We start from the raw sequence: 12,095 nt of genomic DNA on the forward strand, positions 1-12,095 counted from the left end.
AGAACATCTTTCTGGATAGTTACAACCTAAATTACAATTTAACTAATTGCTAAGTGGTTCAATATAATTTTAAAAGTCATCTGCATTTTTCAATTTTCTCTTCTTACTTTAATATGAAATACTTTAAAAAGAAAATCAGTAGTCATCGAACCGCCTGTTACAAAGCAACAGTATTCCCAATTCCTTCAACAAAATATAGTAGGTTTATATTCCAGAAAAATGCCACCTATTCCTAGGAAAGAAAATGAGCATTACAGTGCAATTATATCTGTGACAAATAGAGGGTTGTGGGTGTGCTTTGCTTTCACAGCAACCTTAATCACATACAAAAGCCACACAGTGGTGAGCAAAAAGAGTGAGCTAGTTCAGCAAAAAGCAATGCGGAGGGGTGTTTTAGCCATGCTTTACAGGGCACATCTATATAAGGAGGACTTCTACATTGCACTTTAACAATTATGTTGCCCACTTTAACCAAGATAAAGTGTTTGGGTGTGCTTTTTTTTTTCTCCCAGTAAAACTAATTATATGAGGTAGTTCATTACATTCAACTCTCTTGTGACTCTCTAAAAGGAATTTGGGAACATGGAAAGGAAACAAATAGAATGAATTCATAAAATCCATAGCTAATCTAAAAGCTCCCATGTATCCAATAATTTAATCATATTCCTTCAGACCATGAGCTCACGTTTTGTTTATTTTGGATGTTTGATTTTTACTGGCCATCTACAGACAGGACCCTCACATGGCAGAGCCAGAGAGGGAAACAGGCAAGACAAGAAAGGGCATCAGAGGACACGGGTTGTTCACAAACTACATAATCAGTCCCTGGATAATTGAGAGTTGACTGTAATTGACTACCTACTGAAATCAAAACATGGATCATGCTCACATCACTTGATGCCAAAAAAAAAAGTAGACTTATTTTTTTTTAAGGAATCCAACACAAAATACAGTGCATTGCATTCCTGCATGCCGTGCTTCTCCCAAACCTTACCTAAGGAGGGTAACACCAGGTAATTTATTAACCAAATTAAATCAAGAAGCTTGCATCCTGTGGGATTGAATTTGCACTTCAAAATTCACTGGAAAAACAGATTCACTATAAAAATAAGACATTTCTAAGATAAGATATATCTAAAATAGCATATTAAAAACGTAATCAAAGTATTGAGAAAATTTTGTCAAAATAATTATACTTTTATATTGCTTTTAATTCATGTTAATAAAGAAAAAAAATCTAAACTATTGTTCCTGATCACCTGACCCAATATTTGTAAGGTGTTCTATTTATGAAAGCTATTCAGTATTCCGTGTCAACCAATTGAGCATCTCCCATTTGCTAGGGACTGTCACGCATTACTTTATTTATTACAAACAAAAATATTAAACTATTGATCCTACTGAATCATTTCACATATTTTTTTCATTATCTCCCACTCTATAAAGTAGCAGAAAGTACTTTAGCAACTACTAAAATTTACATGACACACAATACACACATATTCCACAACATATTTTAAATATAGTTGTCATTAACATCAGTTGATGAGCAGATGCCAATTAACAGCTCCACAGGACACATCTATTAAGACATAGACCGTAGGCAGCTGGCCATAAGGCCAGTTAATGGAATACTGTCATGATTCATAGTGTTCCTCTATTAATTCCAGGAGGCAGGCACAGTTTCCTAAATATAGCTCTTTCTCCTTACAACTACACTTCATCCTGATTAGGCAAGGAAGCAAACCCTGCCTCTCTTTTAAAAGCTTCAGCAAATATTAAGGGTACCTAAGTTCTTTCACTTGTCCCTAGGTGGTGCAAACACTTTGTGCTCCATTTCTAACTTAAGGGTTGGTGGTTCAAACCCACCCAGAGGTACCACAGAAGAAAAGGCCTGGCAATCTGCTTCATTAAGTTTAAAAAAAAAGAAAAAAGTTGTCATCCAGTCAATTCCAACTCACAGCTGCCTCATCTGTTAGAGTAAAACTGCTCCATAGGGTTTTCTTAGCTGTAATCTTTACCGAAGCATATCACTGCTAGGTGGGTTCAAACTGCCACCCTTTCGGTTAGCAGCAGACTGCAAACTGCGTGTGCCACCCAGGGACCGCCATTAAGATTTCAGCCAAGAAAACCCCATGGAGCAGTTCTACTCTGGAACACATGGGGTCGCTGTGAGTCAGAATCAACTCAATGACAACTAACAAGTTTCTTCACACGAGTTTTCATCTTTCAGCTGAAAGATAATTTTAACTTAATCTTAACTTTGTCTTTTTATGATTTCTGAACACAGTTGTACTATAAATAAATGCTTTTAACCTATTAATGATATTAAGCTGAAAATAATGTGTTGACGGCTGAAATACATATTTCCTTTCTTTATACTTTGTGGAATCTCTCACTAATTAAGAATTATTTTCTTTAAGAACCCACTTTTTTTCTTAATTTTGTATTTACATACATTGTCACCCTCACTTCTCAGCTTCCAGAAGGGATGAATATAAAACCAAGACCCTTCATTGCCCGCAGCATCCAAAGACACGCGCATGGCATTCTTCTCCAGTAAAGCAGGTAATCTCTTATTGACAGTCAGATATTTGTTGCTTTTTATATGCAGTAGCTGTAGGGAAAAGACATGAGTTACCACCTTTATTCTCTGATCTCCCCTGTTAATTACATTTATGTTTATACATACATCATATAACCACGTAACAGGGCTTGAGGTGGAGATTAAACAAAGGAGCTATTTTCATTCTCCTCACTCACCATCTTTCTCAGTTGACTACCATGTCCTATCTTTAGGTTCCTCCTCACCTCCACCCCCAACTCCTCTTCACAATGAAGTGGGCACATGAGGAAAACAAACCCGGGGACACTTCTGAATAATTTTCGTCACTTATAAATACTAGAATAATGCAGGCTTTCCAACAGAGACCTAGAGGTTCCCCTGAACCACATCCTTTCTCAAATCCTGCACAGCCACAAAAAACAGAACAAACTAAAGAAAAACAAAGAAGCTGAGATAATGCATCAGCTGACTTAGAATTATTAACCATGCCTGCCCACATGCGTGCCCAAGCTCTTCCTCCATGAGGAGGCAGGCTGCCCTTCACTTTCAGCGTGAATCCTAAAAAGGCTCTGCAACCTCCACACAGGATGCCAATCTTACCTACATCTCAGATGACTGCAGAAGACACCAATCTTACCCCATCTCGGATGAGTGTAGAAGCCCATTTGTCAGAGTGTGTGGAGTCCATGGACCAAATATTTCCAAATCTTTTTTTTTTTTAGTTGCCATTGAGTCGATTCTAACTCATGGCAACCAAATATGTGTCAGAGTAGAACTGTACTCCACAGAATTTTCAATGGCTGATAGTTTTGGAAGTAAATTGCCAGGTCTTTCCTCCAAGGCATATCTGGGTGGACTCGAACCACCAAGCTTTCAGTTAGCAGTTGAGTGTGTTAACCATTTGTACCACCCAGAGACTTCATTTCCAAAATTATTGATCAATATAGCGCTGACAACTTTTGATTCAACTGAGTAAAGAAACCAAGACAAGACAACCCTCCTATCTATTGTCACAATCACTTCAAAAAAGAAAGGTCATTTTAATACCCAAAATATCAGAAGGAACTTATCTCAGAATGAAAGGCAGTTCTTAAATTGAAAAAAAATCATCTCTTTGAACAGCTCAGTATTATACTCTTGGCTCTCATTTTACCAAAGATCATGAGAATGCTAACGGACTGACCCAGTCCTTCGGCATCCACCAAGTTGAGCACTTGACTCAGCCCTTAAATGACCACATAGGCATCTGTACTTCAGGCACATGACAAGGAACATAAGCTCCATTTGCTGCCACTTAATACCTGATCAAAACTTGGTGAGAGAAACAATATTTATGGAGGACTGCCCAAGGGACATGCAGCCCACTCAGACATGCAGCCCACTCATGGTGCAGGTACTACATTATCTGTTGTTGTCGTTAGGTGCCATAGAGTCGATTCCGACTCATAGCGAACGCATGTACAACAGAAGGAAACACTGCCCGGTCCTGTGCCATCCTCACAATCATCGTTATGCTTGAGCGCATTGTTGCAGCCACTGTGTCAATCCATCTCATAAAGGGTCTTCCTCTCTTTTGCTGACCCTCTACTTTACCAAGCATGATGTCCTCCTCGAGGGACAGATCCTTCCTGATAACATGTCCATACATTATCTTTCATTACTAAATCATATATTTAGGGAGCTGCAAACCCTGGCTCTCTCTTCTTACCCCATCAGAGAACTGTTTTGACTGCCTGTGCTCTGGCATTTTGACGTTGGTCTATGGCAAAACATCAGGGGATATTATTTAAAAACAGCTCTATGAAACACCTCATTGTAGTATTTACTTTAAGGAAGTTGTTAAGGCTATTGTTCATTATATGAAACAGTGTCCTCTTTATGAGAGTTTATAGAAAAAACATTTCTCTGGTCTTATTCCTGGTAACAGTAGTGCTTCTAAAGCTCTGAACTTGCTGCTATGTGAATGCTGTGACATGTTATACCTCCGTTATGGTTAAGGGGGCAACAAAAAGGCTTCTAGTAAAGTTGACCAGACTTTGCAACATGGATTGTATAAACATGCCTCACCTTGGAATTCACCTTATTCATCCAACCACCATTTTTTCTTTGACCTAACTGCCTTACTTCTTTTTTATCTTGTTATGTGGTATGTATTTTTGAAGATGCCCTACATTCTTTTGGAACAAGGTAGGGCGTATATTAACAAATAACAATAGAAAAAGCTAAAACAATCAAATGAAGTATAAGAAAAGAATGTAGCTAAGATAAATCAGAGTTGCCTACTAATTGAAATAGCAATAACAATTCAAGGATGATTTCTCTCTAAAAGTACAGTCTGAAACTTTCCTCTCTCTACATAAAGCTTCATATTGTACCAATTAGTCCCACTAATAATAAAGGGCTTTTTATTAGCAATTACGTTTCCTCATCCTCTGTCTTTTGATGTAATAACAGTATGCTGAAAATGTCACCATATCAGTAATTTCCACCAAAGAACAAACTATTGTATCTCAAAATTTTAATGCAGTTTAGCATTCATACCAAATGCAAATTACCCATAAAATATTCACCTCTTTTAGGAGAAAAAAATATTTTAGAGACTTACTTGTATAACATTACTGTACTTCACAATTTCTCCCAACAGTTTCTTATTCTCTGATTCATTTTGTTTTTGTTCCAGTTCTGCAGCATGCTATAAAATGATTATTAAATATTCAGTGTGGAAACATAACAAACAGAGTTCAATAACTGACAAGGATATAAGTATTTTTGAATACCTATGTATGCCAAGCACTGCTCTAGGAGCAAAAAATAAGAGTATGAATCAAATGAGCTGGTTGCTTTACTCTTGATGCTTTGGGGGGAAGGGGGAAGGCACATAAAATAGATAAATAAATGATTATTACATAGTGTGATAATTATCTCGGTTTAATGCTAAAATGCAGTCAAAATGTCTTGGGCCACTCATATGTTGGAAATTTCAGAAAAGTACTAGGTTCTTTGATCTTATAAAATTATTGTAAGAAGAAATATTGCTAGAAAAACAAACCAGGATGATAAGTGAATTTCAACATCTCAAAGTACTGTTTCAATTCTGAAAATAACAGGAATTTTAATGACACATAAAATTAAGTTCTATCAAATTTACACTCACCCTAACCATAAACAATAGACTTCCCTTCTTTTTTTTTTTTTCCCATAGTCTTTCAGGAAAAAAATTTAAGCATTCTGTCAAGTAAAATGTGACTGGACTTGACATTCTAACAGAGATTTTGAATTGGTTTCCAGTTTGATGTGAAGCTTTGAACTACTCCAGCACACCCTAAAAATAGCAGCAAGAATGTGTGACCCACATGCCAGGAAATAAATGGTCACACCTTAGAACTTAAAAATGTCTTCCACTTTCAATGTGTTGCTACATCTATCCTAACTCTCTGTGTATTGGGTGAATCTACAAAGCTAGAAAGCTACAAACACATATCTTCCATTATTACTCTTCTAAGTCCAGCCTAAGCCAGACAAACGCAAGTTCTGCCCTTACTTGTAATTTCTTCAGCAAGGCTGCTTCTGTGTGGTTCCCTTGTTTGGCTTGCTTGGCTTTCCAGTATTGTTTCTGGGCAGAATACCGGTTCATGGGGCACACCTTGAAAAGGCAGTCTGTGACAAACCAACAAAACAAAAACACTGTAACTAAGGATACCAGCATCTCTTAGATCCCCCATAGCCTAGTATTTTACAAAATCTTGGAATCCATGACTATAAAGAACATTTAAAGATCATCTAATCCATCCTCCAGCCAATTCTTCAATTCCCTCTATAACATCCTCTTCAAATAATTTTTTAGACTCAGTTAAAATAATCCCTCTCCATTAGCTGAAGTTTTTTTAAAGGATACTATACCCAGTACAATGTATAAAGAAATCAAACCAGTGTAATTGTTACATTATAAGCACCTCTTAATTATGGTGGGCTACCTGGGCTTTGAAACTGTATAGAATGAGATAAGTGACTTTCACTGCCTTATCTGACCTTGCACAATAAGTTACTTATTTGTGATAAGCATCTTTGACAGCCAAAGTGATGCAGGAAGTACAATCAGGCTGACCATTATAGTCATCCATTCCCCAAATTGTCACACTTCCCAGTTGTGCATATCTGGGGTAAATCCAGTGTAGAAATCTGAGAGGCAGTGTGATATAATGGAAAAACAAAACAAAGCAAAATAAAACAAATAAATAAGCCAAGATGATAGTCCTAAGTCTACCCCTAAATATCAAGATAGGAAAACCTAGGAGAATATCACAATTTGCAATACTGCCAAGTCCAAAAGCAAAATATTTCCTTTTTAATGAGGAAAATAGAAGTCTTCCACATGCTAATGATTTTGTATGCTTGGAATGGATTAGATCAATTCCTGACATTCTATAAAGGAGCAGTGATAAAAACAATCCAAATCTTCCTCACCAAAAAAATACTGTTTTAATTTAATATAACAAATTTCCCTTTCTTTGGTTGATTTGTGTTAATATTTAAAATCATTCTCATTTCTCAAATATGTACCACAAAAATAAAATTCAGTCAACTCAAATATCCATTTTAGCCACATTCTTGACTATATTATCTAACATGCTCAAGTTCTATTTTTCTCTCTAAAATTAATTATAAAATTAAATGCTGGGCTTAATCTTTTTCAAATTTCAGTTTCTTATGGTTCTAATAACACAAATGGTCAAAGAATATGACTGTGAATTTTCTTAAGGAATTTAGAAAACACAGAAGAATACTTTTGGTTCTATAGCTTATAAGCACAAATTCTATCGATTACCTCCCCGCCACAAACACACAAGTCTACAGAAAACTAATTACTAAATTCTGGCATAATCCACTGATGTGAATGAGTTAATATTCTATAGGTAGCAGAAAACAGACACCTCCCAACTGCTAAATGTAGGCTGTGAGACAGTCATGATTACTGTACGACATAATAATCACCACTTGTCACGTGCATATGACAACCGAAGAACTAGACCTGAACGCTGGTCCACTTGGAAGCATATCTTATAAATCCTAGAAATTATTTCATATATACTAACAACTACAAAGAGAACACACAAACTTTTTAAAGCACAAATATAGAATTTATTCACAGATATCACTCACAAAAGTGCTCCCAATTTAGTGAAGCCAACTCTCCTGACTATCCTCTATCAGGCAAGTGGCCAGACACTACTTTGTTTTAGTATTCAAGTAGAATTGAACTCTATAACCTTCAGTCTATACGTCTGACTTTATTTATGTAATGAAAACAAGAGGGGAGAGGTGTGTTCCTCTCTATTACTACAAATTCCTAATAAAGCTCATTCCCTGAGTGAAGTAGAAATGAAGGGTTCCTTGATGGAGAAAATATTTGTTTCTAAATTCTAGACCATCCTGATCAAAGACATCACTAGCTAGTAAGCAGACTGTTTCGTGGCCAAACCATGCCTGATCGCTGTGGCTGAGATCATTATGAAATGAAGGCAAACACTCAGCCAAGCCATGTTCACTGTAACCCCCTACCAGGGCCCAGGCCTTGTGCTGCGAGGTGCTAAGACTCAGACTCTGTCTTAGGAAAGTTCAGTCTAGTGAGTGAGACAGGCATCTGCTATGAGTTGAAGTTGCACACTGGAGCTTGTGGCAGGCACTATGGGGCACGAAGATACGTTGGTCAGCTTTACCAGGGGAAGTCTGAAGGAGAAGACACACGTCAAATTTTGAAGAATCAATACTAATTCAGCATGTGGGCATGGGGGTACAAATGCTCAGAGAGGAGGTACATTTGAAACAGGGTCAGCATCTGGTGCAAAGACAGCAAAGGAGAAGACTAAGGGATCACTAACTGCTCAGGAAACCTCCTGCCTAGGCTGTGAGATGAAAATGCAGCGTTTGGCTGAGGTAGGGTCCGCAGAGTGTTACGTGTTAGGCTAAGGAGTTTGGACTTTATCCCATGGAACATGTCAAACTATTAGAGTCTTAAGCTCTTACAGCATGTGAAAGATGACAGGAGCAAGAGCAAAAAGATCAGCATGCAAGCTTCATTAGTGACAGTGAAGGTCCCAATTTGGGCTGTACAGGAGTTGAAGGGTAGACATATATTTAAAAGAAAGCAGCGGAACCAACAGACTTAATAATCTGTTAAATGTTGAGGTAGGAAAACAGTAGGGAGACAGAAAGTGAAGATGGCCAAAATAATGAACAAGGTTCCCTCCACTCTCCCTGCCTGAGATACAAAACCTTCGATTTCAAAAGCCCTTTTCATTTTTAGGGCTTAGTTTTTATGGTCTCCGCCAGTAACCTCCCACAGGTGATATCTCATTTCATATTACAGTAAATAACTGGTATTTGTTTCAGTGTGGGGACTAATACCCCAGAACTATTTTGGTTGATAGAAGGAAACATAGGGCACATACAATCTTCTTCTGTAGAAATGCTTTTGCTGCTGTTGCTGTTGGTGGTGGTAATGGTCGTGTGTCTGTGTCTCTGTGTGTGTCTGTGTGTCTGTGTGTGTATGTTTTCAATTTTTTGTCTCCTTTAGGACACGTTAAAAAATATATACTGGTCCTGGGCTAGTCACGTATTTTGTCTGATTCTAAATTTACTGCATAATAAAAATATTAATAATACTCACCACACCTAATTCACAGGGCTGCTGAGATGTGCAAAAAGACAGTCTGTATGAAGATACTCTGTGAACTTTAAAGCCCTATTATGAACGTAAGGCATTATTATTAATATTGCTTCATTCTTTCAGCAATAGCTTCACTAAGATTAAGAGATGACTAAGCCATTACAGAACTCTCAGCAAAGAGAAACAAAAATTAGAGTTCTCTGATAAAACCTGAGTACACACCAAAAGTGTCCAATTAACAACAAAGTGTTTGCCTCGTTTGATTTAAGCTGCACCAATATGTTTTTGTATAAAGTTCTCAAAAACAAGAATAGCAGTAGGCAAAATATTTTATCTCTATTACTTTGTAATATCTTTTAAAACATGCAGATACAATTACTAGCACAGTATGGGTGGAGCCTTTGACAAGCCTCCTGCTCTTTTTGGCATGTAGGAACTCAGGTATTTCAGAGCCTACCCTCTCTCATCTGAGCTCCTCACTCTGCTTCTAAAACTAGCTCCCTAGTATTCCATGATCTGCTCATTCTCTAAAATCAGAGATCCATAAACTGCTAGGAAAAGGTTTTAGGGGGTTCTTCAATTAGCAATTGGTTTAGCATTGTTGTTTTTTAATTAAGTAACAAAAATATCTTCAGCATTTCAAAACTCAACAAAAAAAGGAAAAGTTTCCCTCACAGAGCAAGCTCCAAAAGCAGAAATAAAAGGAAATAATTTGAGTTAAATTTTTAAAAAGATTAACCTTAAATCCTAAGGCCAACAGTTTTGCAGAATCACAGAAGTTCAGGAAATATTAGTAATCCAACAAGATGTGTTATGTCCAGTCAGGCAATATAATAAGAACAATGGCTTAGGATTGGAACTTTTTTTTTTTTTCCTAAACGCTTATGGAAGGAAATTAAACCTCCCAGAAGTGTTTATTTAAATTGAAAGAATTGGTGGCATTTTTAGCCTGCTTACAAATATGAGCAGAGGGAAAACAAATGAAAGACATTCAAATGGCCTGTAGCAGGAAATCCACAGCATATAAAACTGTAGGTCAAAAGACCTAACCTTACAACGTGATTTTGGGTAAACCCGGCAGGAAACCAGTCTAAACCTCCACTTACAATACTTTTTACCTAAGTGGTTTTGCAATGCTTTACCTTGTACCTGTAAAAGCACTTTCTACAATATTTGTATCTGAGGGAGTTTCTTTTTCTGTACCTCAGAAACTGTCTTTGGAGCTCCTTTCAGGACTATTATAAGTAAAGTTCAAGTAACATCTAGGCTAGCAGCTTCCTTGGTAATGGTGGAAAGAAAACCTGTTTACTTCTCCTGCCTCCTAAAGATGTTGTGAGATTTAAATGAGGTAAGGCATATTCAGTTATCAGCAAGTTCCTGTCATGGACCAGCAGTCAACAAATGGCTCTTTCATGGTAGCTTGTAAAATTACCTCATACTGAGTATAGGGAACATGGCTGCCAAGGGTTTTATTATCTCCACATGTAGAAAGGTGGGGAGGGAGGGCCTCTGGAGCTTTTCTTGTTCTCTTTCTGACATAAAGAGGATGCAACAAAGTTCAGGGAAGACAATGGTCTCTATAGCAGAAGAACAAGCTAGGACATTCCAATGATAAAATGGAGAATGGTAAGAAAACTCTCCCTAGGGCCAGACACAGGCAGACTAAGGGCCTCTAGACGCTAGCAATTAGAATGCAAAGTTAAACAAGGGAGACGTACGTATTCATTAGAGGAAAATATAACTGTAACTCCAGTCTCATTTTCTCTAAGAAGAGGATCCTGAATTACAGTATTTGTATGAAACTGTTTATGTTTAGAGGTTTTTAAAAAGGAGTGTGTTTTGTTTGTTTTGTTCACTTTCTTTAAGCCTGGATATTTCAAACCAAACTTCTACCTCCACTGATGACAGTCTAAGACAAGTTTAGAGAGGGTATCTAAAAGGTAAAATGTCCCTAGAGTACTACAAAAGCCAAGGAAAATTTATTGTGTGTGTTAGCAAGCATGACTATTAATCATAACACATGGGTTGGCAACCATGAAGACTGCAAGATAAGTTCCTCTAGACAAAAATCAGCTGTCTTACTACTGGAGAGGAAGAGAAATGGCCTTTTCTAGATACAGCTCATAGACTACTAAAACGTTAGAGCTCAAAGGGGCCTCAGATAAAATCTGATCTGTTCCTTATTTGAGATAAAGAAGCAAAAAATCAGAGAGTAAGTTATTTGCCTAGGTCCTTTATCACAGAATTTCAAGATTAAAATAAATTATAAATATGAATAAGTTCGACCATACATGGGATGCTTGAATATCCTGACCAGTGACTGACCTCTGAAGTACACCTTTTGATGTACATAAGGACATTAATATCACACTTCCTCTAGCTCCTTACAGTTTACTACCAAACTTATAGTGCTTTGTACACTATAAAGAGTACCATATATTGATACAAAGATCATTTGATCTTTACAACAACCTTGAAAGTTTGCAAGGATTATTTTCTCCATTTTACAGAGAAGGAAACTGGGACTTTTCTTAAGTCCACAAAATTGGTATGAAATTGAGCCAAAACTTGAACCGAGATCCTCTGAACCCAAATTCAATGTTCTGTCACAATACAATGGTGTCATTTGGGAGTTTGTATTTATTGAGCAAGTTTGTCATATTGAAGCAAATGCTGTTCATAATTCCACAAGTATCCCTTGAGACTATTCAGAACAAAGCTAATCCAGCTTCTATACAATAGCCTTTAAATTTCCTTTAAATTGCATCAACCTGATTTCTCTAAAGTACCTCATATTTGATTTGATTATCACAGTTTAATCAGAATTGACTTGACGGCAGTGGGTTTGGTTTTTTTTTTTTT

The 12,095-nt window shown here is 37.1% G+C and overlaps 1 protein-coding gene across 1 annotated transcript in view; it reads right to left on the reverse strand.

Moving 5' to 3' along the window:
- The window catches only part of ITPR2 (inositol 1,4,5-trisphosphate receptor type 2), a 596,492-nt gene that overhangs the window by 468,542 nt on the left and 115,855 nt on the right, over window positions 1-12,095 (reverse strand). The window contains exons 4-6 of the mRNA XM_023738100.1: window positions 6,108-6,223; window positions 5,172-5,258; window positions 2,459-2,617 (exon numbers count right to left, since the gene is read on the reverse strand). Coding sequence (XP_023593868.1) covers window positions 2,459-2,617; window positions 5,172-5,258; window positions 6,108-6,223 — 362 coding nt within the window. The remainder of the gene's footprint in view (window positions 1-2,458; window positions 2,618-5,171; window positions 5,259-6,107; window positions 6,224-12,095) is intronic.

The sequence above is a fragment of the Trichechus manatus genome, unplaced genomic scaffold (genome assembly GCF_000243295.1).
Source record: "Trichechus manatus latirostris isolate Lorelei unplaced genomic scaffold, TriManLat1.0 scaffold00112, whole genome shotgun sequence".
Lineage (NCBI taxonomy): Eukaryota > Metazoa > Chordata > Mammalia > Sirenia > Trichechidae > Trichechus > Trichechus manatus.